Source organism: Mytilus edulis, chromosome 14 (assembly GCF_963676685.1).
Source record: "Mytilus edulis chromosome 14, xbMytEdul2.2, whole genome shotgun sequence".
Taxonomy (NCBI): domain Eukaryota; kingdom Metazoa; phylum Mollusca; class Bivalvia; order Mytilida; family Mytilidae; genus Mytilus; species Mytilus edulis.
Window position 1 is genome coordinate 60,233,310 of NC_092357.1, and position 27,302 is coordinate 60,260,611.

Consider the following 27,302-nt stretch of genomic DNA (forward strand, 5'->3'; position numbering starts at 1 on the left):
TCAAGTCTATTTCCAATGCATAATTATAGTTCCTGTCATTGTATAGAATAAAGTGACTGCTTTCTTACTTTGCTAATTCTTTGTTGTCATGATTTTTATAGTATGTTAGATACCAATAGATTGCAATTTTATTTAGTGACGAAAATGGAGAATAAAGTGACCGCTTTCTAACTTTGCTTATTCTTTTTTGTCATGATTTTAATAGTATGGTCAGATGCCAATACATTTGTATTTTTTATTTAGTGAAGAGAACTTTCTTACTTGGCTCATTCTTTTTGTCATGATTTTAAAGTATGTCAGATGCCAATACATTTGTCTTTTCTATTTGGTGATAAAATGTTAACTTTTACTCTGCCAAGATTAGTGCTATGATATTACACTGAAGTGAAAATATTTATCGTACTATTCTTAGAAAAAAAAATGGATAGCTGTATTGATCGTGACAGTACTATTTTTAAAGTGCATACAAATAAAAAAAAAAAGAAAAAAAAAAGAAGATGTTGTATGATTGCAAATTACACAACTCTCCACAAGAGACCAACATGACACAGACATTAACAACTAGAGGTCACCGTACAGGATTCAACAATGAGCAAACCCATACAGCATAGTCAGTTATAAAAGGCAACAAAATGACAATCAATGTAAATAATTCAAACGAGAAAACTAACGGCCTTATTTACGTATATAGTTTCTCGTAACACTTTTAAGACTAGCAGTTCTTGTTTAAAATGGGAATTTATATTTTATAACTACAGTGAAACCTGGCTAAACCGAATCCTGCTTAAACCGAAAACCTGTATAAACCAAACATTTTCTAAAGCACCGTCATATCAAATTGTATGCGTTGTGAACCTGATAAAACCGAACTTCAGCCAAAACAGAACACAATCTTAAGTCCCGAAGAGGTTCGGTTTAAACAGGTTTCACTGTATTTTGTAAGAGGTGCGATTTCAATGCATTATTGTCTTTGTCTCTGATTTAGTGATTTGAAATTGTTTCATTTACGAAATTGATAATCAATTAGTTCTCGTAATATTTATCACATTAAAAATTAAATAGGATTTGATATCGTTTGAAATTTAAATTCAAATGGGATTATTTTCATTTCTTAATTCAATACATGTGAAAATGATAGGAAATTGTAAAATTATGATTTTCAAACGGTAAATTGATATTAGATGCGTACGTTTCTTATACATTTTTTATAAGATTCAATTTTTGTTTAATAAGATTGAACATTAAAAAAAATCGAGGAACCACAATCACGTGATTGCTCAAAACATTCCCAAATACACCTGCTATAAAAATAAAAAGTAATCAAAAAGTATCTATGCTTATTGATCTATCAAAAACTGACATCATTTTCAATCTTCTACATGATTTATTTTATAATGATGTGTTAAGCTTTTAATATACGATAAAAGTTGCCAAGGTTGAAGTCTTAGATCTAATTGTTGTTTTCAGTAAGTGGTAGGATCACGCATACCGTTATTTGCGCAAAGCTCCGCCTGTTCTCGTGCAAACAGCGTTGATTGGTGTGTTGTCTGCAGACACAACAGCAAATAATGACATTATTTTTATTAGAGGCTATGCACGCGTATCATAATCTGCATGCACAAAGCTCCGCCTGTTCACGTGCCATACTGCCTTCACAAATGAGGAAAAAAACATACTGAATTGTCGGCTATAAAAGGCCCCGACATGAAAAATATGAAACAATTCAATTAAGAAAACTAACAGCCTATTTATAACAAAACAATTAACGAAAAACAAATATATCAAACACTGAACTAATTACAACAACTGAACTACAGCTGCATGCTCCTGACTTGGGACAGCCACATAAAGAAAGGGGGCGAGGTTTGTACACCTATGATTTGGATAAATACAAGTCATATTTGTTTTTCGTAAATTATACTGTTCAGCTTTATACCGTTATTGTGAAGGTTGTCCCGTTAACATTGTTTCTCCTTCTTTTTTTTATGTCGGTCCTTTTATAGCGTTGTCAGTTTATTTTCGACCTAAGAGTTTGACTGTCCCTCTGGTATCTTTCGTCCCTCTTTTATAGGTGACTATACCAGACTCAAAGTGTATATATTTGAAGGCCGTACGCCGACCTATAATTTGCATATGTCTTCATCAACTAAACTCTGTATTGTCGATAGTTGTCTCATTGCCAATCATACCACATCTCCTTATTCTTATATACAAGGAATATTTTACAATCTAGCTAGGACATTGTGTTCTTAATTCTGTTAATCTATGCCATTCGTATACAACAGTGAAGTAATCCTTTCTTTCGAAATCCCAAATGACTTCACAATTATATTTGTGAGACTCGAAGGCATATCGCCGATTTTACAGTAACCATAAATATACAAATATAATTAACTAAATGCATGGTAATATGCATGTATTTAGGTTGTATTAGATTACAATTAAGTATTTAGTACCATAAGCCAAATTGAATCCATTTCATGAAGATAATATGCATTTCGGATATAAATGTATAGCTATTTCTGATTGCAATTTGTGTCCAATAGATTGATTTATAGTAGTTTATTAGTATAATATTGGGATAAGGAGATGTGGTATGATTGCCAATGAGACAAGTATACACCAGAGACAAAGGACGAGGACGTAAATAAATATAGGTCATTGTACGACCTATGATAATAAGCAAAAGCTATACCGTGTAGTAAACGTTAAATGGCCTTGCATAACAAAATATAAAACGATTTAAATGTTAAAACCAACGACATGGTTTATATTTAAGGGGGTAACTTTGACTAAGGTAGATTTTGGTCGTTTAATTTTCATAACATTTTGACTAAATATTTACTTTGACCTGTTGACAAAAATATTTAAAAAAATCGTGTAATTTGTACCACACAATTGAAAAAAATAATAATTTCCTTGGATATATAGCAGTTTGACAAACACTAATTTTGATCATTGAGAAACTTGATTTCTCTTTGCTGATATTTTGTGACTAAAACATTTAGCTGATATGTAAAGGGTTAACTCCCTTGGGTGTTCTTTGTCCTCTTAAACAATAAGTATATAAAAACTTATGAAACAGACAGAAACCATTGACAACCATTGAATTTTAAGCTACATGTACATGTAGGTATAAAACTGTCGAACTCTTTCATCCTCCAAACACAAAACACAGTATAATATTGAGAATGGAAACAGTGTATGTGTCAAAGAGACATCTCGACAAAAGAAGCAACCGAAGACCACCAGTGGGTATTCAACACAGCTAGAAAATCCGACCGCTTAGGCGGGATTCAGATGGCCCCTAAACAGATACATGTATGCAGTTAAATGAAAATGGACGTCAAACATGTAAATGAACTAAAACAAAAAATCATACAAGACTAACAAAGGCCACTGCCAGTGTCTCCAGACTTCGGACAGGCACTAAATGCGGCTTGGTTTAACACTTCATGTACACTTTGTCTTCTTTATAGAAACTAAGTAAACTATACAAATGTCTGAGAATTATTCATCGGCAAGAAGAATAACAAAACGTTTTGCAAACGATCGATAGCAATTTGCTAATTCAGCATTGAATTTGCTCATTCGTGAAAGTTATGCGATGACCTATAACTGTTTATCTATGTTTCCTTGGAATCCTTTTGGTTAGTTGTCTTATTGACAATTACACCACAATCCCTGGCTTTAATACTTGTAATAACCTAGACACATATATGTGTTGGACAAAACGGTAATGGCCAAATAAATTATCTTTATTTTCAACAAGATATTCAGAAATACTACTTAAGTTGAAAGAAACCTATATAATGCTATTGTTTCCTACGAGAGAGACAACTTTTCTCATATTTTTCATAGAAGATATTCGATGAAAATGTCAACTCTATGATATATCAATTGCTTATAAAGGTGTTAAGGAAGTTCGCTACTCAGTTTCAAAATGATATTAAGCTTTTCATAACACTTGTATATATTGAAAGAGGATTTATAAAGGAACCAAAAAGAGCAAAAAAAATATAGGTCAATGTGCTTATTTTCGAGATATTAGCCACTGAAATTTAGGCGTGAAAATGTACGATCTTGATTTTTCATAGCTATATTATTATTTAGTTTATTATAATAAGATCTAAACAAAATGTTAAAAAATAATAAAGATTAAATAAGACTTCTACAAATGGCTTATAATTATACGTGTAAAAGACTTATAAAAAGAAAAATAGGGGTCAATAGGCAATTTTTTAAGGCAATTAAATTGTTAAAACCAGAGGGTTCCAATTCAAATATTGACAAAAATTCCAAAACATGACAAGCAAACTTCCTTAATGTCACTATTGGTTATTTCTTAGCGATCGGTTTATGCTAGTGGAGGAAGCTGAAGTACACAGAGAGAACCATCGACCTTTGGCGGGAAAACTGACCACCTGAGTGTCAGGCGAAGACCAACGACCTTCGGCAGGAAAACTGACAACCTGAGTGTCAAGCGAAGACCAACGACCTTCGGCACGAAAACTGACAATTAGTAGAGAAAGCCTGAGTGTCCGGCGAAGACCAACGAACTTCGGCAAGATAACTGACATTCCTAAATGACATTCCTAAGATTGGAGTCGAATGCAACTGCCACGTGCGGGTTTCGAACTGACAACTTTAGTGTCGACATGCCAATGATACAATAGTTGGACAAGTATTTGTACTACCTAGACCACTCGACCACCGAGACCCAGACCATTCTATGCAAAGTTTTTTTAACACTTAGTAAAACAAATGCAAGGTGATTATTCAAAAATTACCAAAGTTAAGGATTATGAAAATCCACAGCCTTTATCCTTGTACTCGCATATTTGGCAATTTGATGACTGATAGATAGATATAGGATTATCGCATGCAGTGCTAGCATTGATTTCTTTAAAACAAGTTTATTAATGTAGTTATTGGTTAAAACAAATAAAAATATGGACCAAATCAAGTACACCCTTGAGGGTGCACCCAACTTTAGTGACTTAGCACGAGGTATTTTGGAATTTACAGGTTGGTTAGAACTTATTGTAAAAAATAAACACTAGCACATCACAGGACAGCAAGTGAGTAATCTAGGTTTCAAATTTTATAACAAAAATCTCTGTATTAAAGGCTGTGGATTTCTATAAAAATCTTGGTTTATCTGCCACAAAGTACTCTTTTTCTATTAAATGCAATGAAACAGTAAATAATTATAATGCTTTGCATCAAGTTTCCCCTTGGTATATGTACAAAATGGCCTATCTCTTTTATTCATTATATCTGTAGTTTAGATACAATTGATGTTTGAAAAGTTCGCAAAAAAATGGCTACAGAAGGGGTCATAAACCTTAAAAGAAATTGGATCCGTGGATTTACCTTAAATATGTCCTATTTCAACATAACAGACTTGAAACAAAAAAAATGATTTATTAAATCATACAAACATTACCAACAAACAATCAAACACACACACACACACACACAAACAACAAACCACGAAAAAAATATCTGTTCAAGGTCTAATCATGTTTAAATCCACACATATCCGACGCTATTGATTAAAAGTTTTAAAATAACATACTTATGGATTATATAAATAGAAATGATGAAACATAGCTATAAAACATATAATTATCATATCGTACAATTTCCTTTAATAATAAAATATGGTTATAAAACTCAGTTTAATAAGAATGATATGGGAATTAAACAGATTATTGACTCGTAAGTATCGTGTCTTCACCCAAAGAAGATATTAGTTGTCTGTTCAATGAGACGAAATGATTACTGGTTTATGAAGTCGCGAATGTAATTCGGTCGAGGTCTTATTATTGTATATTTGATGCAACCTTGTTCGTACTACCAAAGGTATAATTATAGGTAGATTCAAGGTCAAAGATCATTACGAAGATAGAAAATTCAAAATCACCGGGGAAATATAGAAACACTCGTTATATTCACTAATAGAACACATTTTAGTTGATTGTCACATTCAGTAATTCGTACAGGCACTTTGGCTGTCAATGATGCTGATAATAAGATTTAACCAGGCTTATAGTATCGACTTATTTTCTTAGTCGTAAGAAAGGATACAAAACTAGATGACTTTTTTTTTTGTGCTTAAAGGAGAAAAATGCAATGGTACTACTGCGGCAAACAAACACAAAATGTATATTGAGAAAAATAATAACTATGCCGGATTTAATCATGCATGTCTGCGGGAGCGCATAATATTTATCCTAGTCCACATATCATATATTTTTGTAAAATATTTTATGTCTGGAGAATTTCAGAAAAGGTATCACAAAAATACTGTCTCAGCGGAAAATTCGTAACGGAAAGTCCCTCATCATATGGCAAAACCAAAGGATAAAACACATCAAATAAATGGACAACAACTGTCATATTCCTGACTTGTACGTGAAGACAGCACAATTATTTAAAGCCCTCTCCTTTTTTCTGTTATGTTTTTGTTTTCTGTTAAATTCCATGATTTTCGCGTTTCTGTATACTACGAACATCCGTATATTATAAATAAAGTGTATATATATTATTGATATCAACTATAAATTCCAAATTTCTCCTACATGGCGATCACTGATATATATTATATACAGAGTCTCTATATATTATAAGATTATAATCATTGCAGAATAACGTGAAACTAATGGTCATGTTACCGAGTAATTATGACAATTATTTAAAAAAGTTTAAAACCGCAAGTCTTGTCTACGACTTAAAAAGTCGGTCTGATGACGGAAACAATATCCAGACGCCTTTTTTCGTTTTTCTTTCAAAAGAACCCAAACTGATTCAGAATAATCATAAGAATGGATGACAAATGCGACTATGCATGGCACCTCTAGGACACAGAGGCAAGATGATTAAATTATTGTGGAAGGAAGAGAAGCGACACACTAAATGAGGTCTTCTCGTTTAATAGTATACAGTGAAACCTGGCTAAACCGAATCCTGCTTAAACCGAAAACCTGTCTAAACCAAACATGTTCTAGAGCACCGTCATATCAAATTGTATGCGTTGTGAAGCTGATAAAACCGAACATCAGCCAAAACCGAACACAATCTTAAGTCCCGAAGAGGTTCGGTTTAAACAGGTTTCACTGTAGTTGTCTTTTGGTGATTTGGATGATTGAGTTGCTGTTTCATTGGCTTATACTCCTTGCAATGTACTTGATTCATGGATTTATTGACCAATTCTTTATTTTGTATACTTTATCATGTTGCTCTTGTTGCACACAAGTTTATTAATATTGTACACTCGTATTAATAAACTTGTCGTGATATTGCCATGAACCAGCAGGAAAGGACAGGAGTTTATGTATTACTTTTTATGGCTAAGGTTCCGTATAAAATATAGTGCCTAAAAGATTAGCAATTTGTAATAAAACATTGTTTAATTTTCGTTCCTTTTCCTCATTGACTAATGTGTAAACCAATATCATTCAATTCATAAAAAACAAGAAAAGACAGGAGCTTTTGTATTATTTTTTACGGCTAAGGTTTCGTATAAAATATAGTAATGAACAATGCCTAAAAGATTAGCCATTTGTAATAAAACATAGTTTAATTTTTGTTCCTTTTCCTTATTGACTAATGTGTAAACCAATATCATTCGATTCATAAAAAAAACAAGAAAAGATAGGAGCTTTTGTATTATTTTTTACGGCTAAGGTTTCGTATAAAATATACATGTAGTAATGAACAATGCCTAAAAGATTAGCTATTTGTAATTAAACATTGTTTAATTTTCGTTCCTTTTCCTCATTGACTAATGTGTAAACCAATATCATTCGATTCATAAAAAACAAGAAAAGATAGGAGCTTTTGTATTATTTTTTACGGCTAAGGTTTCGTATAGAATATAGTAATGAACAATGCCTATATATTATGCTATTAGTATTTGTAATAAAACATTTTGAAATGATTGCTCCTTTTCCTCATTGTCTAATTTGTAAACCGATATTATTCGATTCATAAAAAACAAGAAAAGGAAGGAGCTTTTGTAAAAATTTTGACGACTGAGATTTCGTTTAAATAAAACTATTTAGTTTATATAAACAATGCCAATGATATTCTTAATAAAACATTGTTTGTTTCTTTTCCTCATTGACTTAAGTATTATAAACCATGGTAAATAATGTCGTTCGGAAGCTTTTAGGTTAAATGAAAATTGATGGTGGACAGACGAGCATGCGCAATGACATTTTTTTACACTCCTTCGCTGTTATTTTGATTTAGGTAAATTAGGACACTATGATCAGGCGAGACTTTAATTTTCTGAATGAATATTAATAGCAATCATTTCTGACGTGTTTCAACTATTATTTTAATAAAACGGATAGAGTATATATAACTGTAGTCTTTATCCAATAATTATGATCAGCCACATAAAAGAAAAACTAATCATTAAAGAGTCGGATAGAATTAATTGAAAACATCCCATTAGTCTGTTCATATTTAAACTGAAAAAAAAACTATGTCACACGGTTCCATTTAGAAACAATTCAAAATAGACGTTAAATTAATTCTATTCTCATTCATGAATCTACTGAAATTCGGCATAGATAGGGTTAAGTTTATTCCATGTTCATTCATGAATCATAGTTAATTGTTGATAATAGCTAGATCTTATATAGGCCTTACGGTGACATATAGTTGTTAATTTCTGTGTCATTTTGGTCTCTTGTGGAGAGTTGTCTTATTTGCAATCATACCACATCTTCTTTTTATTTTAAATTTTGCATAACACTTTGTGCCAAAGTGTTAAATTGTATAACAAAAAATCGAAAAAAAATAATGTATTTGACTGTCTAAGTTTTATTAAGTACAACCTTCGCATTGAATTCTTTCAAAAATAGGCGAATCTTAAAGAAAGAATCAGAAAGCACAGAAAAATCGGCAAAATCGTTCTAAAATCACATCACCACAACGGATATTTATATATTTAAAAAAAAAAAGAAAAATCTAAGTTTTAAGGGATTTGATATTAAAGATTTGGCGATTTTAAGACAAATCTTATGATCAGTTTAGATCGAAATTCAAATCCATTGCAGAATTTTGTCAATGGATTTTATATTTTTTCGACATGTATAAACCTATTCTGTGGTAAGACATCCTAGTACTCGTTAAAGTAAAAACAAACATATTATCGGTGCAATCTTGAAGAAATGTTTTCTGTTTTCGGATGATTTTGTCTTGTAAATAAAACATTATAAACAGTAATCTACCCCCCCCCCCCGTAAATTGTAAAGATTAAAAGCTTGATTTTACTGCTTTAAGTTGCTCCTACTTGACCGAGTATCAGGATTTCTTACCACAGTGAAGGTTACCTGTCGAGCAAAAAATAAACTCCGGAGTCAAAAGTCGGTAATATGAAAATAGTCTATTGATTGACTTCCTTGCGTGTTGGTAACCATTTTCGGTTTATAAGGCTGTCAAACATAGTTTGTTAAATGTGACGTATTTCATGTCCGTATCGATCCGTAAAATTGCAATAGGTCACAAAAACATCTTGTATTTTTTTTTTTAGAACATTTGTTATTTTTTAATGTAAAATAAACAAATTATTTCAAATTCGATTCTATTGTTGTCACTTAAGTACAATATAGTGTTAAATTTTGAAAGAAAAATGATTGAAAAATGGTCGCGCTTACCGCGAAAATAATTTCTGACTTAGAAGGAAATAATACCGACCCCCACCATGTTAAATTTTGAAAGAAAAAAAAAAGATTGAAAAATGGTCGCGCTTACCGCGAAAATAATTTCTGACTTAGAAGGAAATAATACCGATCCCCCCCCCCCCCCTTTGGAGTTAAATGGTTGCCCCCCCCCCCCCAACTAATATATTAGAGAAGGAGGCGGAACAATGTTAAAAACAGATCTACAGTAACTGTTATTGATTTGGTTTGTTATATTACGTAATACAATGAACCGTTTTCAGAAATTGGAAGTACAGACACATTCAATTTGTTTGATGCGCCTCATGCATCTTTTTAATAGTTTTTCATTGAATTAATGATATTCTTTAACCTATAAATAGTGTCAGGCAGTCTAAGTAACAAATTATTTTCTACCATTATTCGGAATTGGTCAAATTAAGTTTTGTCAATCCTGTATTTATAACATGTTATTACAATAAAACACAACAGAATAAACTGGTTCCCAACTAAGATAGAATGAAATTCAAAACAGTGTGGCTGTTCAATTCACGTAAATTGTCCCGGTCAATGGATGACTTTAATGTGTCAATCAATGGCCACAGCCACACTGTTTTGAATTTCATTCTAAACTGGTTCCCAACTAAGATATTCTCCGAAAGTTTTTGTACTAGTGCATGTCATTAGATATAAGAAGATGTGGTATGAGTGCAAATCAGACAACTCTCCATCCAATTCACAATTTGTAAAAAGTAAGTTATTAAAAGTCAAAGTACGGTTTTAAACACAGAGCCTTGGCTCACATAGCAAGCTATAAAGGGCCACAAACATGACTAGTGCCAAACCATTCAAACGGTAAAACCAATAGACTAAATCTATATATATATATATAAAAAAAAACGAGAAACGAGAAACACTTACAGTATAACCCACATCAACTAAAGACAACCACTGAACATCAGGTTCCTGACTTAGGAATATCTGTGTAACTTGGCTGTTCCTGACTTAGGAATATCTGTGTAAATTGGCTGTTCCTGACTTAGGAATATCTGTGTAAATTGGCTGTTCCTGACTTAGGAATATCTGTGTAAATTGGCTGTTCCTGACTTAGGAATATCTGTGTAAATTGGCTGTCCCTGACTTAGGAATATCTGTGTAAATTGGCTGTTCCTGACTTAGGAATATTTATGTAAATTGGCTAACACAATAAGTTAATACAGTGAAACCTGGCTAAACAGAATCTTGTATAAACCGAAAAAAAAACCTGGCTAAATCAAACCTGTTCTTTTAAAGACCAGGCATATTAAAGCGTGTGTGTTGCTAACCTGAAAAAAACGAACATCGGCCCAAACCGATAAAAATCTTAAGTCCCGAAGAGATGCGGTTTAGATAGATTTCACTGTACATTTTGCATCGTGGCAAATATAACAAGGAAAAACATTGCTCATGATTTTAATTGACAATGCTTGATTTGAGATGCATTTACAAAGTGACAAATGTCTCTAAACATAATTAGGTTCCATTGAAACATTGGTCGCTTTCTTAACTGTGACAAATAGTTTTCATTTTTCTTATCAATTGCAGACGATACATCGATTTCCGGTTTCGCTACTCCTTAGTTTGACAATGTAGAACACGATCCTATTGATTGTCTTTGCGATGTGAAAAATGATCTGGTTTTAAGTTCATTGTCTTTTTAGTTGATGATATTATTATTTTTCTGAAATATCCTCACATGGGTCCTATATCTTGATGTGTTTTTTTCGGCTGAAAAGTCATCTTGGGGCTTATGAAACCAGTTAAATTTAAGAGGGGACGGGGATATGTTTTTTTCCTGGAAAAAAGAAGGTATTCTGATCCCCAATTTGATAAAAAAAAAAAAAAAAAAAAAAAAAAAAAGTTATCCTGGCTAAGCAGATGACAAAAAATATTCTGAATCCAGATTTCCCTCATACATTATGATGTTGAGTCTTGAAAAAGAAATTCTGACTCAAAATAAACATACCTCCTTGAACTTATGCTCCCTTGTGTGAGGTGTATTTGTCGACTGTGAAATACCCGCAGTGAATCCAAATATTATAAGAAAATAATAAGAAAACTTGCATGGAATATAAAATTAAAGTGATTTATCTTTCTCAAAAGATTTACCAATATATTGAGAAGACAATTTAAAGTTATATCAAAGTGAGTCTACAGCCAGCACCATAACCAAAAAGTACAATAACAAAAAAATACCGAACTCCGAGAAAAATTCTAAACAGAAAGTCCTTAAGCAAAATTAATGGCAAAATCAAAAGCTCAAACACATGAATAAAACAAATGGATAACAACTGTCATATTCCTGTCTTCAACTCGGCGAGAAAATCACGAAACCTTGAGCCAGGTTTCAGCTGGTCCCTAAACAATAATGTATGCAAGTTCAGCAAAGTGGGCACAACGCAAAACTTCGAAACATATGACTGAAACAACCTGCAAGTTCTATCATGACTGCTGCTTCGAGAATTGTATTAAATTAGGGAGCTACAGTGGAGATCACTTCAGTGGCGGATCCAGAACTTTTCCTAAAGGGGGGGGGGGGGGGGGGGGGGGGGGGGGGCGCTGACTGACCTAAGAGGGGGCCCGCTCCAGTCATGCTTCAGTGATTCCTTATATAATCAACAAAATTTTTCCCACGAAAGGGGGGGCCGCCCCCAGGCCCCCCCCCCCCTGGATCCGCCTATGTGACACTTCTAACCTCTCATTAGTATAACTGTCAGAATAATCTGTCATAGAACTGTCCTGACCTGTCCTAGAACAGTTCTAGCTAGAACAGTTCTACCCTAGAACTGTTCTAAGTAGAACTGTCAGAATCCGTTCTAGGTAGAACTGACTAAATTAGTTCTAGGTAGAACTGTCAGGATCAGTTCTAGGGTAGAACTGTCTAAATCAGTTCTAGGGTAGAACTGTCTAAATCAGTTCTAGGGTAGAACTGTCTAAATCAGTTCTAGTTAGAACTGTCCAAATCACTTCTAACCGTAGAACTGTCAGCAGAACTGACTAAATCAGTCAGGACTGTAGAACAGTTCTAAATGACGTCACTGCAGTAAGGGCACTTTAGAATTTAGAAGAAATAAATCACTTCCAATTACTTTGCTATATATTAAATAGCAGATTTTCTATATTTTTTACTGATCAAACGACTTTTATTACGTTACATGTACAAATATCGAAGTGAATAGAAGGTTACCCAACTCATCGGAGAAATATTTTTATAAGATTAAATTGCATGCATACGGAAACATCATTGTTTACGTTTCTTCGTTCCCCGTTTTTAACAGTCTCTTCCTAAATAAAACTCTGCATTTAATTCATGGAATTTTAATCGTAATTTACCTTGTTTGCCTTGGATTTACATTCATTTAAGATTCTGTTTTGACAACTGTTCAAACGAAAATTGTACAGTGAATGGGATATTAATGAAAAAAGTGTTGTACAACTAAAAAAACTATATATACATTTGCACCATCTCGTCAATTTAGCCAGACTTATCCATAACGATAATAAATGATATCTGGGAGTCTGCAACTCAGAAAAATATACTGGATCTGAACATGAATGAAACATTTGCCCCTGGACGTTCGGCTACAAACAAAATCATGCATTTTTCTTTGCCTTCTTCAAATTATATTAACAGTATACTATTCCAAGAAGAGAACTTTCCCATACATGTACTTTTTATTTTATTTTTAAAATAAAGTATATGAATCAGTCATGTGAGTGTTGGATGATGCCATTAAATAGTTGTGTTTGATATTTGTTTCTGATGCGATATTTTGAATAAAAATAGGAAATTGATTTCCAATATTGTCGTTATTTATACTACAGTCCCTCTTGACCTAAAATTATAACTGAACTACTGTGCAGCTATTTAAATTTACATTAAAAAAAAAAAGCAAATATGGTAAGTTTTGGTTGATGCGGTCAAAAGATTAGTATACGACTCAGTCTGAAGTATGAAAACTACTGATATTTGTTTATGATTCTATATTTTGATAAAAAAAAAAGGACATGCTCATTGGCAGATCAGGGGGGGGTTCAGGAGATTGAACCCCCTTTTTTTGACGATCAATGCATTTGAATGGGAAGATATAGTTGGAACCCCCCCCCCTTTTTTAAATGGCTGGATCTGCCCCTGCATGCTGGCACTATAAATTGATGCGAACAAAATTGTTTTCCAATATTGCTGTAACTTGTATAGTACAGTCCATCTTGACCTAAAATTAAAACTGAAGTACTGTGCAGCTATATAGATTTGCAGAAAGAAAGAGCAAATAATGTCAGTTTAGATTGACGTGGTCAAAAGATTTTTGTTAAACAGGTCCGTCCGAGGTATGAAAACTACTCGTAAACAGATATTACATTTGGTTAATGAGGTCAGATAATTTTGATATGTGATAACGAGCCATCCTGACTCCCAGAATAACAAATGTAAAACAATTCAAATAATACCCCCCCCCCCCCATTAACACTAATTAACGGCCTAATTTATGTACAAAAAAATGAGAGAAAAGCAAATATTTTATGTTACACATCAACAAAAGAAAATCACTGAATTACGGGCTCCTGACTTGGAACAGGCACATGCATACATGCAAAATATGGCGGGGTTAAACATGTTCTCTTGCCGATTATAAATCTGAAATAAAACCGGCAAAATAACAAAACTCTATATAATATTAATCGCTATTTTGCCGAAGCCTTTATATTAAGACAAATATTTCTTGAAACTTATAAATCAATTCTAGCCGTAGAATTTATAAATCAATTTTAGCCGTAGAATTTATAAATTAATTCTGGCCGTAGAACTGTTCTAGAAGTAGAACTGACCAAAGATTTGGTCAGTTCTAGCTAGAACTGTCTAAAACTGTTCTAGTGTAGAACTGTCAGGATCAGTTTTAACTAGAACTGTCAGGATCAGTTCTAGCTAGAACTGTCCAAATCAGTTCTAGGTAGAACTGACCAAATCAGTTCTATAGCTAGAACAGTTCTAACCTAGAACTGACTAAAAGGTGTCAGGCTCACAGTTCTACATACTGTTCTAGAACAGTTCTCCTGACAGATTATGACATAATTTATGAGAGGTTAGAACTGATCTCCACTGTTCCATTTGATTTTATGAGGGGGGGGGGGGGGGGGGCTGGGATGAAAAATGTATCTTGCATTTTATATTAGATTGCAATCTCTGTCCTCCCTTTTCATTTTTCACTCTATGCGGTCCTGCTTTTTTATTAGTTTATCCTGACTTTTTGTTTTACATAAATGGCATTCTGCCTTTTTTTTTGCCAAGTTGTCCATCTTGCCCCCCCCTTTTTTTTTTACTAAAAACTCCTGTCCTGTCTTTTTTTTTTCAAATATTTATCCTTGTCCTATTTTTTTCAAAAAATTATTCTAACCCTCCCCCTCCTAAAAATAAAATGGTGGCTCCCCAAAAACATATCGGACAAATCTTATTTTGTCTCTCTTTCTCTCTCAATCATACAACAACAAAAAAACACGATGAAAACAACAGAAAAGAACAGAAAAGCCAAATAGCTTATATTATTTTGAGACTCATCTGAATAAAAATATTTTTCTAATTAAATTCCAATATATTCTATATTATCACGTTTCATAGTTGAAAATAGATATAACCTTTTCTCTGTTATGATGTTATTGTGGGTTTCGAAGATTAATATTTCATTAAACAGTTTCATTCATATTTGAAGATTTTTAATATGAACTTAATCATTATGTCTATTTATTTTGGTGAACTGGCGAATGTATGATACTACTTAAGGATGACTGTACTTATGTGAGGTTTAGGACTTTGTGTCAAATGTTCGAACTCCTTGGTTGTTTTCCTTCAATACATGGCCCACAACACCCATTTTTCTTTTCATATAAGACTTCAATTATAGCTCGTAAAATGTCATTTACCAAAGATTAAGCAGATTCTTTTTTAATTTGCAACCAAAACAATATCAATGCAAATATAAGGTTCAAAACAGAGTCAGCCGTATCGCGCCATTTTTTTTAAAACTCCATAACCTATCAATATTTATAGCTTATCTTGTTCTTGTTAACTAAATAAAATGTAAGTCGACTAAAAGAATCCATTTTAAATTCGTGAGTTTTTAAATTTCAGCTAAGTACATCCATCAATATCAAAATTAAAATGACTTGTTAGAATATTTGAATACAACACAATTTCCTTATAGGGAATTCCAATATTTTGGACACATAAAATGATCTGACAAAATCAAAACAGCAGTAAAAACGAAAACAATGCGTATACGTTAGATAAAAACAACAGCGTTCCTATTTGCATGCAATGAAACATTAACCATTCATTATATTATTGTAGAACGATCAATTAGAGTTAATTCTTCTTTTGATTTAAGGTGGTACCTAACACTACAGGGAGGTAACTCTGTAAAATCAGCTAAACGTTTTAATTACGTTGTGTTGTAAAGGGAATATCAAGCATCCCAATGATCAAAATTGGTGTTTGTCAAACCAGTGTAATTTTTCTGACAAAACGGTTGGTTCAAAAATTTTGAAATTTTTATATTTTTGTTAAAGGGTCAAAGTAAATACTTCGACAAAATTTTATGAAAATTAAACGAGCCAAATTAAATTTAGTGAAAGTGTTGGGTACCACCTTAAGAACAATAAAAAATCATCTTATATTATTTAGCATTGCATGTAGTCTTATAATATAAGACTTCGATCGGAGGTTCATATTATTTACATTCAACGTTTTTTATCGGATTTGTTTTATTACTATCAATGTATAATGTTATGTATCTGTATTGTATGGTCGTATGTGTTTTGTAGTTAAGTCGTGAGAGTTGTGTCCCTTTGTATGATGATGATGCGTATTTGTCATGTGATGTTATCTGTCTCTTTTGAAATAAACGTGCTATGGAAATAGATGTGTTTTTATTGCTCTTAAGCAAATATAACTTTAGCGGCATGGGGAGGCAAGTATATGTCCCCCCATGTACGTAATATGGTGGAGGACTTCAAAACGACCCCTTTTTAAGTGTTTATTATGTGAGCTGTCCCCAAGATGAAGAACAAACTTTTTAAAGTCTAGACCACGAGGTTGGCGGTGCCATTATTAAATTTTGACCACGTTGAAACCTTGGAATTTTCGTTCAGTACGTGGAGTATAGCAGTACCATGCAGTTGACACTGGAATCAATTTTTGGATTTTATGTGAAAATTTTGATGTTTCAAAAGTTTAATTTGGATTAAACTAATATTCAGACTGAATCACCATAGGAGTTTTCGTCAACAAAAGAAAATGGTAAAATTCAAGGAACTGTTTTTTAACAACATTGTATACATGCATTTTAATATCGAAAGTATTTCGCAATTGTTTATTGTCATCTGAATTTTAATTTTCATTTCGACTGTTGAACGCTATCGAAATTTCTACACAATTTTAAACTTTTGACCGCGTTAGAGATGGACATAAGGAAGACAGCTGTGTATGTTTATGTGTGCAGAAAACTGTAGCATGTGTCATGTGACGTCCCGGCCTATCATCTTACAGTACTTCGAAAATAATTGCTAAAGTAATTGGCGTTATCTTTACTAACTAATCAGCTTGACCTATAGGTGTATTTAGGATTTAGCAGAGAAAATGTGTTGCAGTGTTGAACTATTTAAATTATACTACAGACGGTACGTGTGAGATTTATCTCGTCGTACGCTACCCAGTTACAAGGAAAACACCGACTTTAATTATGAATTCTTTAAATTTTTGTCTGAAGGATTTTTTTTTTTATTATTAATACATATATTTCTGTTAACAGTTGGACTGATTTGATAGCGGATTGTCAGTAGCAGTGAGATAATAGTCATAAATAAAACCTAGGTTGATATTGACATTTCTGGAGCTATTCATTTGTTTCATCTTTACTTTTATTTTGTGAGTGTGATATGTACGAGAGATTGGACATGTTAGAGAGGGAGAATTAGTCGTATTTTTTTTTTGACTGCATATGTAACTTATGAAGTGTTTCATTGACGTAATATTTACTATTTTTAAGAGTTAAAGGTCTCTGATGATTATCTATCAATTTGTTGTATACAGCTACATTTATGACAATATTCTAGTATTTTCCATTTAGATTGAGTAAATGTATTCAATGCATTTTTTTTTTATGTTGAATGAACGTAATGCGTGCATAAGGTCCTAAGGGGGAGATCGAGATGCCAGACGTTCGGATTTTTCTGCATTGTTGATACTGGTGTGTATGCCAATGGATGCTAGTTGTGATAACTGTTCAGCCACGAGTATTTCAGTTATTATAAATGTATTTACATGATTATTTGGAAAATGATTTTAGTCTTATACGGAAGTGATTATATAGTTTGAATTTATAGTGCAATTTTTCTTCTTCTTGAAATTGTATATGGATAAAACACATACACCATTTATAAAAATTTCGGAAATTTTATTTTTGGGGGCGGGATGTTATGTATCTGTATTGTATGGTCGTATGTGTTTTGTAGTTAAGTCGTGAGAGTTGTGTCCCTTTGTATGATGATGATGCGTATTTGTCATGTGATGTTATCTGTCTCTTTTGAAATAAACGTGCTATGGAAATAGATGTGTTTTTATTGCTCTTAAGCAAATATAACTTTAGCGGCATGGGGAGGCAAGTATATGTCCCCCCATGTACGTAATAATAAGACTAGTATTGCATGGCATTTTGCTGTTTTCAGGCACAATTATTTTTTATAGATTGTATCTGTACCAATCCATTGTTTTAAACGTACATTAGTAGCGACTTGTGATATAGTATTCTCGTAATAATGGGAATAATCCAATATTTCAAAAATAATTCAATAGATTGTTTCTTATATCGTGATTTAAGAATAATTAAAATTCATTGTAACATAAAAGTATTTGTATTATGATTTAATCCTTTTATTAAATTCTTACAAAATTACTCAACATATTTTTAAATGTCTGACTTATGTAACGTTTGAATTCCAAAGTCATAGACACAGTGTTAACATCGTAACAGATAGAGTGTTGACATCGTCATAAATAAAGAATTTACATCGTCACAGATAGTGTGTTGACAGCGTCACAGACACAGCGTAAACATAGTAGCAGAAATAATGCTAAAATCGACACTGATAGAGTGTTAACATCGTCACATATAGTGTTAACATAATCATAGATACAGTGTTAACATTGTCACAGATATAGACTAGTGTTAACATCGTCACAGTTACAGTGTTTACATCGACACAGACACAGTGTTAAGATCGTCACAGAAATAATGCTAAAATCGACACTGATAGAGTGTTAACATCGTCAACGATACAGTGTTAACATCGTCACATATAGTGTTAACATCATCACATATAGTGTTAACATCATCACATAAAAAGTGTTAACATTGTCACAGATATAGTGTTAACATCGTCACAGTAACAGTGTTTACATCGACACAGATAAAGTGTTAAGATCGTCATAGAAATAATGCTAAAATCGACACTGATAGAGTGTTAACATCGTCAATGATACAGTTTTAACATCGTCACATATAGTGTTAACATCATCACAGATACAGTGTTAAAATCCTCACAGATACAGAGTTAACATCGTCACAGATACAGTGTTACCGTCATCACAGACACAATGTTAACATCCTCACAGATACAGGGTAAACATCTTCAACGATAAGGTATTCAATTTTGCATGGGAGTTTGGTCTAATGAGACGGTAAAATTGATTTTTGCAGAGAAAATTAAGTATAGAAAAACAAATTGGGCCATTCCAGTTAATATCTGATAAAGGGGGATGGATGGTCCTTTCTGAGGGGTGTAAAATTTATACATCTTAGGGGTGAAATTTTGGGTTTTTTCATCTGACACGTACACTTAGAATCATATTCAAAACAGTGTAGCTGTGGCCATTGATTGACAACCTTAAATTATCCCATTGACTGGGTCAGATTATGTGAACGTTTGTCTGTAACAACCGCTGCTCACTATGTACTTGTTAAAGGCAGTTAAACTGTGGGGTCACAAAGGGTTCTCAACACCTAAATAAAGAAATTAGAAAAACTAATCAGGAATAACACGATGTTTTGATTTATATCAATAATATAAATCAAAACATAAAGTTATTCCTGATTAATTTTTCGAACTATTTTAATATTAAAGGCGTTAAGAACCTTTGGTGACCCCACAGTTTAAATTCTATAATAAGTTAGTAGTGAGCAGTTGTCGTTACAGACACACGTTCACCTAATCTGCCTTAGTCAATGGGATAACTTAAGGTTGTCAATCAATGGCCACAGCTACACTGTTTTGAATATCATTCTATACGCAAAAATTTCTGAGGGTCTTGCAGCAGTAAATGATTAAAAATAATTACATCTTAGGGGTTACAAAAAATACCTATGTCAGATCTTAGGGGTGCTTTGGAATCTAGACAGTTTCGTATCATGCATTATCTGGTATTGTATTTAAAATTCTGATGGGTACAATCCTTGCAATAAAAAATTCTGATAGGTCATTTTTTCCCATGAAAGCCCATCCACCCAATATGAACAGAAACTCTACATCTGATAGGTCTTAATTTATAGATCTGATAGGTAGCTTTTCGTAATGTGTTTTTCTGATAGGTATGAACAAAAATCTCCCCATCCATCCCCACCTGTCAGAAATCAACTGGAATGGCCCATTGTAACATACGTATTTCGTTCACTGTATTCATAAAATTGTGGATTTGACAGTAAATTTTGCTGATGAAAAAATTACATTAGAATAAGAAAACTTCTAAAGTTTTGACATTTTTAAATACTGTAATACTTGATGTTGTCAAAAATTGTTATGTACGTAATCGACGTCTGGAAAACACATTAAAGGTTATTTCTGAGATGGTCCATTGCTTGATTATTTTTAAATCTTATGTCTACGAACTTCGGCTACGTTTTTCGCCTCAGTGCAAAAAAATCAACAGCCTTAATATGCTCGATAAATCCATTAGAGGGCGTGATTTTATCGGGTCACGTGGTTCATTGGTTTGCAGAGACACTTCTAGAAAATATCTCAATCAATTACATAACTGACAGTTATCGTAGCTTGTTATTTTTTTTTATTGGAACGGGTTGCGAAGAGCACACTTGTAAAACTATGTATGTGTGGTATGCTTGCAGATGAGATAGCTATCCACACGGGAACACATGACGTGATTGTAGGCAACTATACCTTACGGCCTTCAACTATGAAAATTATAGACAATAAAGACTTCTGCAAATATTCTTCGTATCCGGACACCATCTCTGACTGGTATTCATTTTTCGCAGTAAAAGATAGGTATATCTGAAACCCTGCAATATTTCAACTCTTTCATTTGAAGCATGGACAGCAACTGAAACACTAAAGCCACAGCACATACATATAGTCAATAGACTTATTCCGTCTTGTTTAAAGTAATTATAACTAACGTAAAAGTTCATATGTAGTCTACATAGCGCCGCCACACAAGATCGTGGAAGTTTTACAATCCTACTTTGAAGTCTACTCCCGTATCCGGAAGAAGGTGAAGAAGAAGAAGCTTGTCTTGTTATAACTTATAAAGTTGAGAATAGAAATGGGGAATGTGTCAAAGGGACAACAACCTGACAAAAAAAAAGATAACAGGCGAATAAGTCGATATGTACATACATGTAGTACCATGATTCTTCAAGTTTTACATTCCTACTTAGGAGTCTATTACCGTATCCGAAAGAAGACGAAGAAGAAGATTTTGATCTAGCATTTGGCAGACAAAAAAGTAAATAAATATAAATAGATGTGGTATGAGTGCCTATGAGACAACTCTCCATTCGAGTCAAAAGTTGTAAAAGTAAACCATTATAGGTCAAAGTACGTTCTTCAACACAGAGCCTTGGCTCACACCGAACAGCAAGCTATAAAGGGCAACACAAATGACTAGTGTAAAACCATCCAAACGGGAAAACAACGGTCTAATCTCTATAAAAAATGGACATCGCAGGCAAGTTCATGGAAGTTTAACACTCCTTCTAAGGAGTCTACTCTCGTATCCGGAAGGAGACGATTTTAATAGAGCATTTATCGTGTTTGTTTAGGCAGAAACAAAGTAAAGCCTCTATAAAACAACATTATGAACAAGGAAGCATGTGAATATCAATCAGTGCAAATAAAAGGAAACAAAATAGAAATATTGTTGTCACGTAACGAACTGATAAGAAAGTCCAATATCCATGTAGAAAAGCTATTATCTGATTTCCAAAGAAATTATAAAGAATAATGCGTTGTTTTATTGCACATTTATTTACAGATAACATCAACTTTCGTAATTTAAAACAAGTACACGTGTTCCTTAACGCCGGAAGTGCTTTGAAAAAAACCATGGATGATTGGTTGTCATCAATTTGACGGTATGCAGACCAATAAATTTTAAGGAAAAAAATTAGTTTAAGTCAATGAGGAAACAGTCGTTGAATTTGTTTAATCGGTCTCTTCAAGTTGTCTTGATATATATTTGACAGAGGAATAAATCAATTAACTTTTCAGTAACTAAATTGTGGGAAGCAAGGTTCGACACATGTATCGGGTCTAGACCATTGGCAACTTCAAAATTCGCTGCATTCATTTATTGAATAATACACGCTTTAATTGTTTGGCTTCGATGTAAACAATCAGACATTCAAAACATAAGTAGAAAAAACTGCTTTTTTGCAAAATTTATAGAAGAATATTGGGTTTAATCCTCATGTAATAATTACTTGAAAAATTTCAAGATTGGACTTAAATTTGTCAGAAATCCTCAGCATATTTGAATTTCAATTTTTACAATTGATTGACTAACTATTTTTTTATTTGGATGACATGATCAAAATACCTGCCGAGGGATATATTAGGTAGACATATATAGATATAAGAAAAAGTGGTATGAGTACCGATGAGACAACTCTCCATCCAAGTCAAAATTTATAAAGTAAACTATTATAGGTCAAAGTACGGTCCTCAACACGAAGCCTTGGCGAACACCGAACAGCATATTTACATATTCGTCTAATTGACCCTTTATGATGATTTTTGAAAATTTATTACACATTAAAAAAAAATCCTAACTACTTACCTTTGTCTTCTTCGCAACTTCCATCTTTTGTCAATTTGTGTAGATTATATATGCACATGCAATAGCCACTGTCCAAACACATGGTATCTTTCACCCCACAGTCGGAACTTGACGTACATGTTTTATATTCTGAAACAAACGGAAGCAGATAATCGTTATGAATATTAACATTATCGTTATGAATATTTACAAAATTAAAAAGAATAGTCCCTTTCACTATCATTACAGCCGTATTGAATGCGGGACAGATTTTTATAACAGAATTGAAAATGATTTGAAAAACAGGAAAAACATCATTGAAACAGGACAGCTTCTAGGAAACATACACATGTATTCCCGTACTTTATAACCACCCCTTTAAAAAAAACACTATCCAAAAAAAATAACGGCCCGTTTCTACATTATTTATATGGCTGCACTAACTATGAAGCGCCCTATTGGAAATTGATTTGGTTGCAATATGACAATACACGATTCTTCCGATATGGTGTTGATACCTAACTTAAGTGATCACAGATAATAAGTCTTACTATACAAATCCTTTTTGGATGATATACTTCGGTTTAAAGAATAGAAATTAATGCCCCCTTCCCATAACCCCCAAAAAAAATGTAAAAATAAATAAATTAGAAAAGATTGCCAAAAACGAAAACAAAAAATAGCGAATAACGGGGTACTATAAAAAAGAATAGTGACTTCTGGGAAAACGCATTCATAGAATACACGTCTGATAGGAATACCAAAAACCAAGGTACTCATCAGTTCCACTGTTCATTGGATAGAACGACGATGATGGTTGATGCAAACGTTGATTAAACATTCTGCACTAAACAATGTGAATCAAAATCGACAGAAGATTCATTGATTTTTAAATCTCAATTCCATCAAACAATACAAATCATTATAAAACACAAAAACTAACGGATTTGCATAAATTCCAAAATAAAATTATTGTCAACCGTATAAAATTAACAAATCAGTCGACTATTCTGGTATCTAAAGATATAAGAAGTTGCGAAAAAAGGTGTCGTTTGTGAATTGAGACACAGATACTTCGTATCGGTAAACAAATCCGTGATGGATTAGACATTCAAACTGGGTACATTCTAACTGGGTCTGTCACTTATTCTTATTTTAACATGTTACTTTTGAACAATAAAATTCAACTGGACTGTATATACTCTTCCATGTCTTCCGCATTGTGTTTTCCGGGAGGTTCTACGGTCCTTGGTATAATGCGCATGCTCATGATTTGTGCAAAAATTTTATGTTTGCGTTTTCTTGTTCATTTGTGATACTGTCATCGACATATTTTAGTCTTATCTAACCGTTATAAAATCAAAGCAATAAACATGCATTCCCTCTCTATTTAATCTATTGCCATTCATTAAAAATCAGTTAACCCCGTAAATATCAATCCTAAACAATTAATTTCATCACTGTATTCATTCATATATTTCTGATCTATTCTTATTCAACTTCATCCTGTTATTACAAGTCCATTATTTTAATTTTAATTATGATCCGCATCAATATAATGTCATAGCCATGAGCAATGTAAAACCGAAAAACAAAATCCTACAATGTTTTGACATAAACGACGCAGTATTAAACCGTTAGTTAAATATCACAAGAACTTTTATTGTCAGACGTAAGGCGATTTACTTCTTCAGAAAAGCGCATAAAACTATTTTCCCGCTGTTTCGATGCAGGCTAGGGAATAATTTTTTACTTAAATCAAGACAACTGTACTTACAGACAAAGTTGATAATGTCAGTTGTCAAAATACAAAATGTAGTTGACATACATGTATATACACTATATAAAAAGGAGCAACCATTTAACTTAAAAAAAGGGGTGGTGGGGTGGTTATTTTTTATATTTTTAAACGCTATCATAATCAATCTTTTATTTTTTTTTCAAAAATTAACACTTAACGTCATGGGGAAAATCTGGATTCAGAATATATTGTAACTTTTTCCTGTTATAATTCTTCCATTGATATTTTTAATTATGATCCGTATCAATATAATGTCATAGCCAGGAGCAATGTAAAACCGAAAAACAAAATCCTACAATGTTTTGACATAAACGACGCAGTATCAAACCATTAGTTTAATATCACAAGAACTGTTATTGTCAGACGTAAAGCGATTTACTCCATAAGAAAAGCGCATAAAACGAGTTTGCAGCTGTTTCGTTGCAGGCTAGGGATTTACTTAAATCAAGACAACTGTACTTACAGACAAAGTTGATAATGTCAGTTGTCAAATTACAAATACAGTTATATATGTAGTTTTGATATCTACACTATTTTTAAGGGAGCAACCATTAAACTTAAAAAAAAGAGTGTTGGGGATGGTTATGGTTTTTTTTAAAGTTTTTTTATGCCACCAATTTCAATACCACCAATCAATTATTTTTTTTCTTCAAAATTTAACACTATAAGGTATGGGGAAATCTGGATTCAGAATAATTTTTTTCTTGTCATCTGCTTGAGCAGAAAGTTTTTTTTTTAACAAATTGGGGATCAGAATATTTCAGGAATAAAACATACCCCCTCCCCCTTTTGAAGTTAAATGATTGTTCCCTAGCTACACTTTGAAATACTGAAATTATGATTATTGTCGACGTGTGTTTCACGTAAAAAAAACCCACACCAAATCACTTAAAGTGATATTTTTGTGGAAATTATGATTATTGTCGACGTGTGTTTCACGTAAAAAAAACCCACACCAAATCACTTAAAGTGATATTTTTGTGATTTCCATTATTACATCAAGATTCATACTTGATTTGTACCTTAGTTCTTGTTCTTTATCTTATCATTGGACACACTTTCTATTCAACTGTATAAATAAACTCATCATAGATACCAGGACTAAATTTTGTATAATACATTTCTCCACAGAGGACCTTTACCGTACGTTCTTCAACTCTTGGTATAGGGTTTGCTCTTCATTTACACAAAGTTTGCTTTTTTTATCAATACAGCACTGTATATTTGTGATAACGAATTGAAATAAAACAATCCCAATTCTTTTATAACCACAAAAGCAATATTTCATCTTTTGTCATGTTTATCCGTAAATATCAATCCCAAACAATTAATGTCATCACTATGTTTCATTCATGTATAATTGCTTATCTATTCTTATTTAACTTTATCTTGTTATTATCATTTTTTACATTATGACGCGTATCAATTGAATATCATAGCCATGAGCAACATAAAACCGCAAAACAAAATCCTAGAAAGTTTTGACAAAAAAGACGCAGCATAACACCATTAGTTTAATACATGTATCACAAGAACTGTTATTGTCAGACGTAAGGCGATTTACTTCATAATAATACGCATACAACGATTGTCCCGCTGTTTCGATGCAGGCTATGGAATTACAGTAAGCATTACATGATAAAATGCAAATAGTTTTGATAATGTCAGTTGTCAAGTCAAAGACCTTGCATGTATCAACTCACACGAAAATAAAATAGCAACCTGATTTAAGTTTATAATAATGAACGAAAAAAAAAAAGAAATATAATCATGTATTTATCAACAAATTACAACTATTGATTTATTGATTCCTTAATTAGGACAAGCACATACATAAAATGGCGGGGTAAAAAATAGTTTGAAGGCACCAACCCTCCATTAACCTAGAAGAGTTGTGTATCAGTACAACAAAATAACAAACTATAAAAATAAGTTGAAAACAGTTTAAAGTCGCATGTGAGTCTAAATTAAACATGATATAATTTGTTCATACTTTGCCATAACTTAGCATATATATTGACATATGTTCAAAAATATAATAAAAATGATAGGTCACCTCTTATTTTTTCGAGCAACAAGTTGTGATAAAATGACACGTTTTGTATGGATTATACAGGAAAAGTCATCATTATGAGATTAGATCTGAAGCTAAACTCAATGATAGAATTTTGAAATAAAATACGAGAAGATATTTTTTAGAAAATGCTTTGAGAATATTAAAAGAAAAGAGAGGGTTATCGTGTGTTTTTCCCATCTAAAATACAAAATAGCAAAATGCCATGTAGATTCCTTCAAAAAAGTGGGCAATTTCAGAGTTACCTCCCCTTAAAATGACTATTCAAAAACATTTAAAAATAAAGAAAAAATAATTTACTCTTACTTGTGAAAATAGAAATATTCATAAGTCAGAATCTTATAAATTTGACGTTCTTAAAATGCAAATTCACATTATTGAGTTATCTGCATTCCTGCATCAAATTTTGCTAACTTGATTGAAAATCTGAACCTTAGATTCTCTATTTTTTACAATCAAAGATGGCGAAAGAAACCCCATACCACCTTAACTCATCAGATGACGATAGATATCGACAACATTTTATTTTACTTGTAATGCGTTTTATTTTAAGTTTGATGAAAGCGTTTTTATACGACCGCAAAAATATTTTGGGATCGTATAATGGTA

General features: G+C 32.6%; 1 protein-coding gene across 1 annotated transcript in view; it reads right to left on the reverse strand.

The window, feature by feature from the left end:
* The window catches only part of LOC139503617 (BDNF/NT-3 growth factors receptor-like), a 159,634-nt gene that overhangs the window by 100,176 nt on the left and 32,156 nt on the right, over positions 1-27,302 (reverse strand). Inside the window, exon 2 of the mRNA XM_071293436.1 lies at positions 22,840-22,968. Coding sequence (XP_071149537.1) covers positions 22,840-22,968 — 129 coding nt within the window. The remainder of the gene's footprint in view (positions 1-22,839; positions 22,969-27,302) is intronic.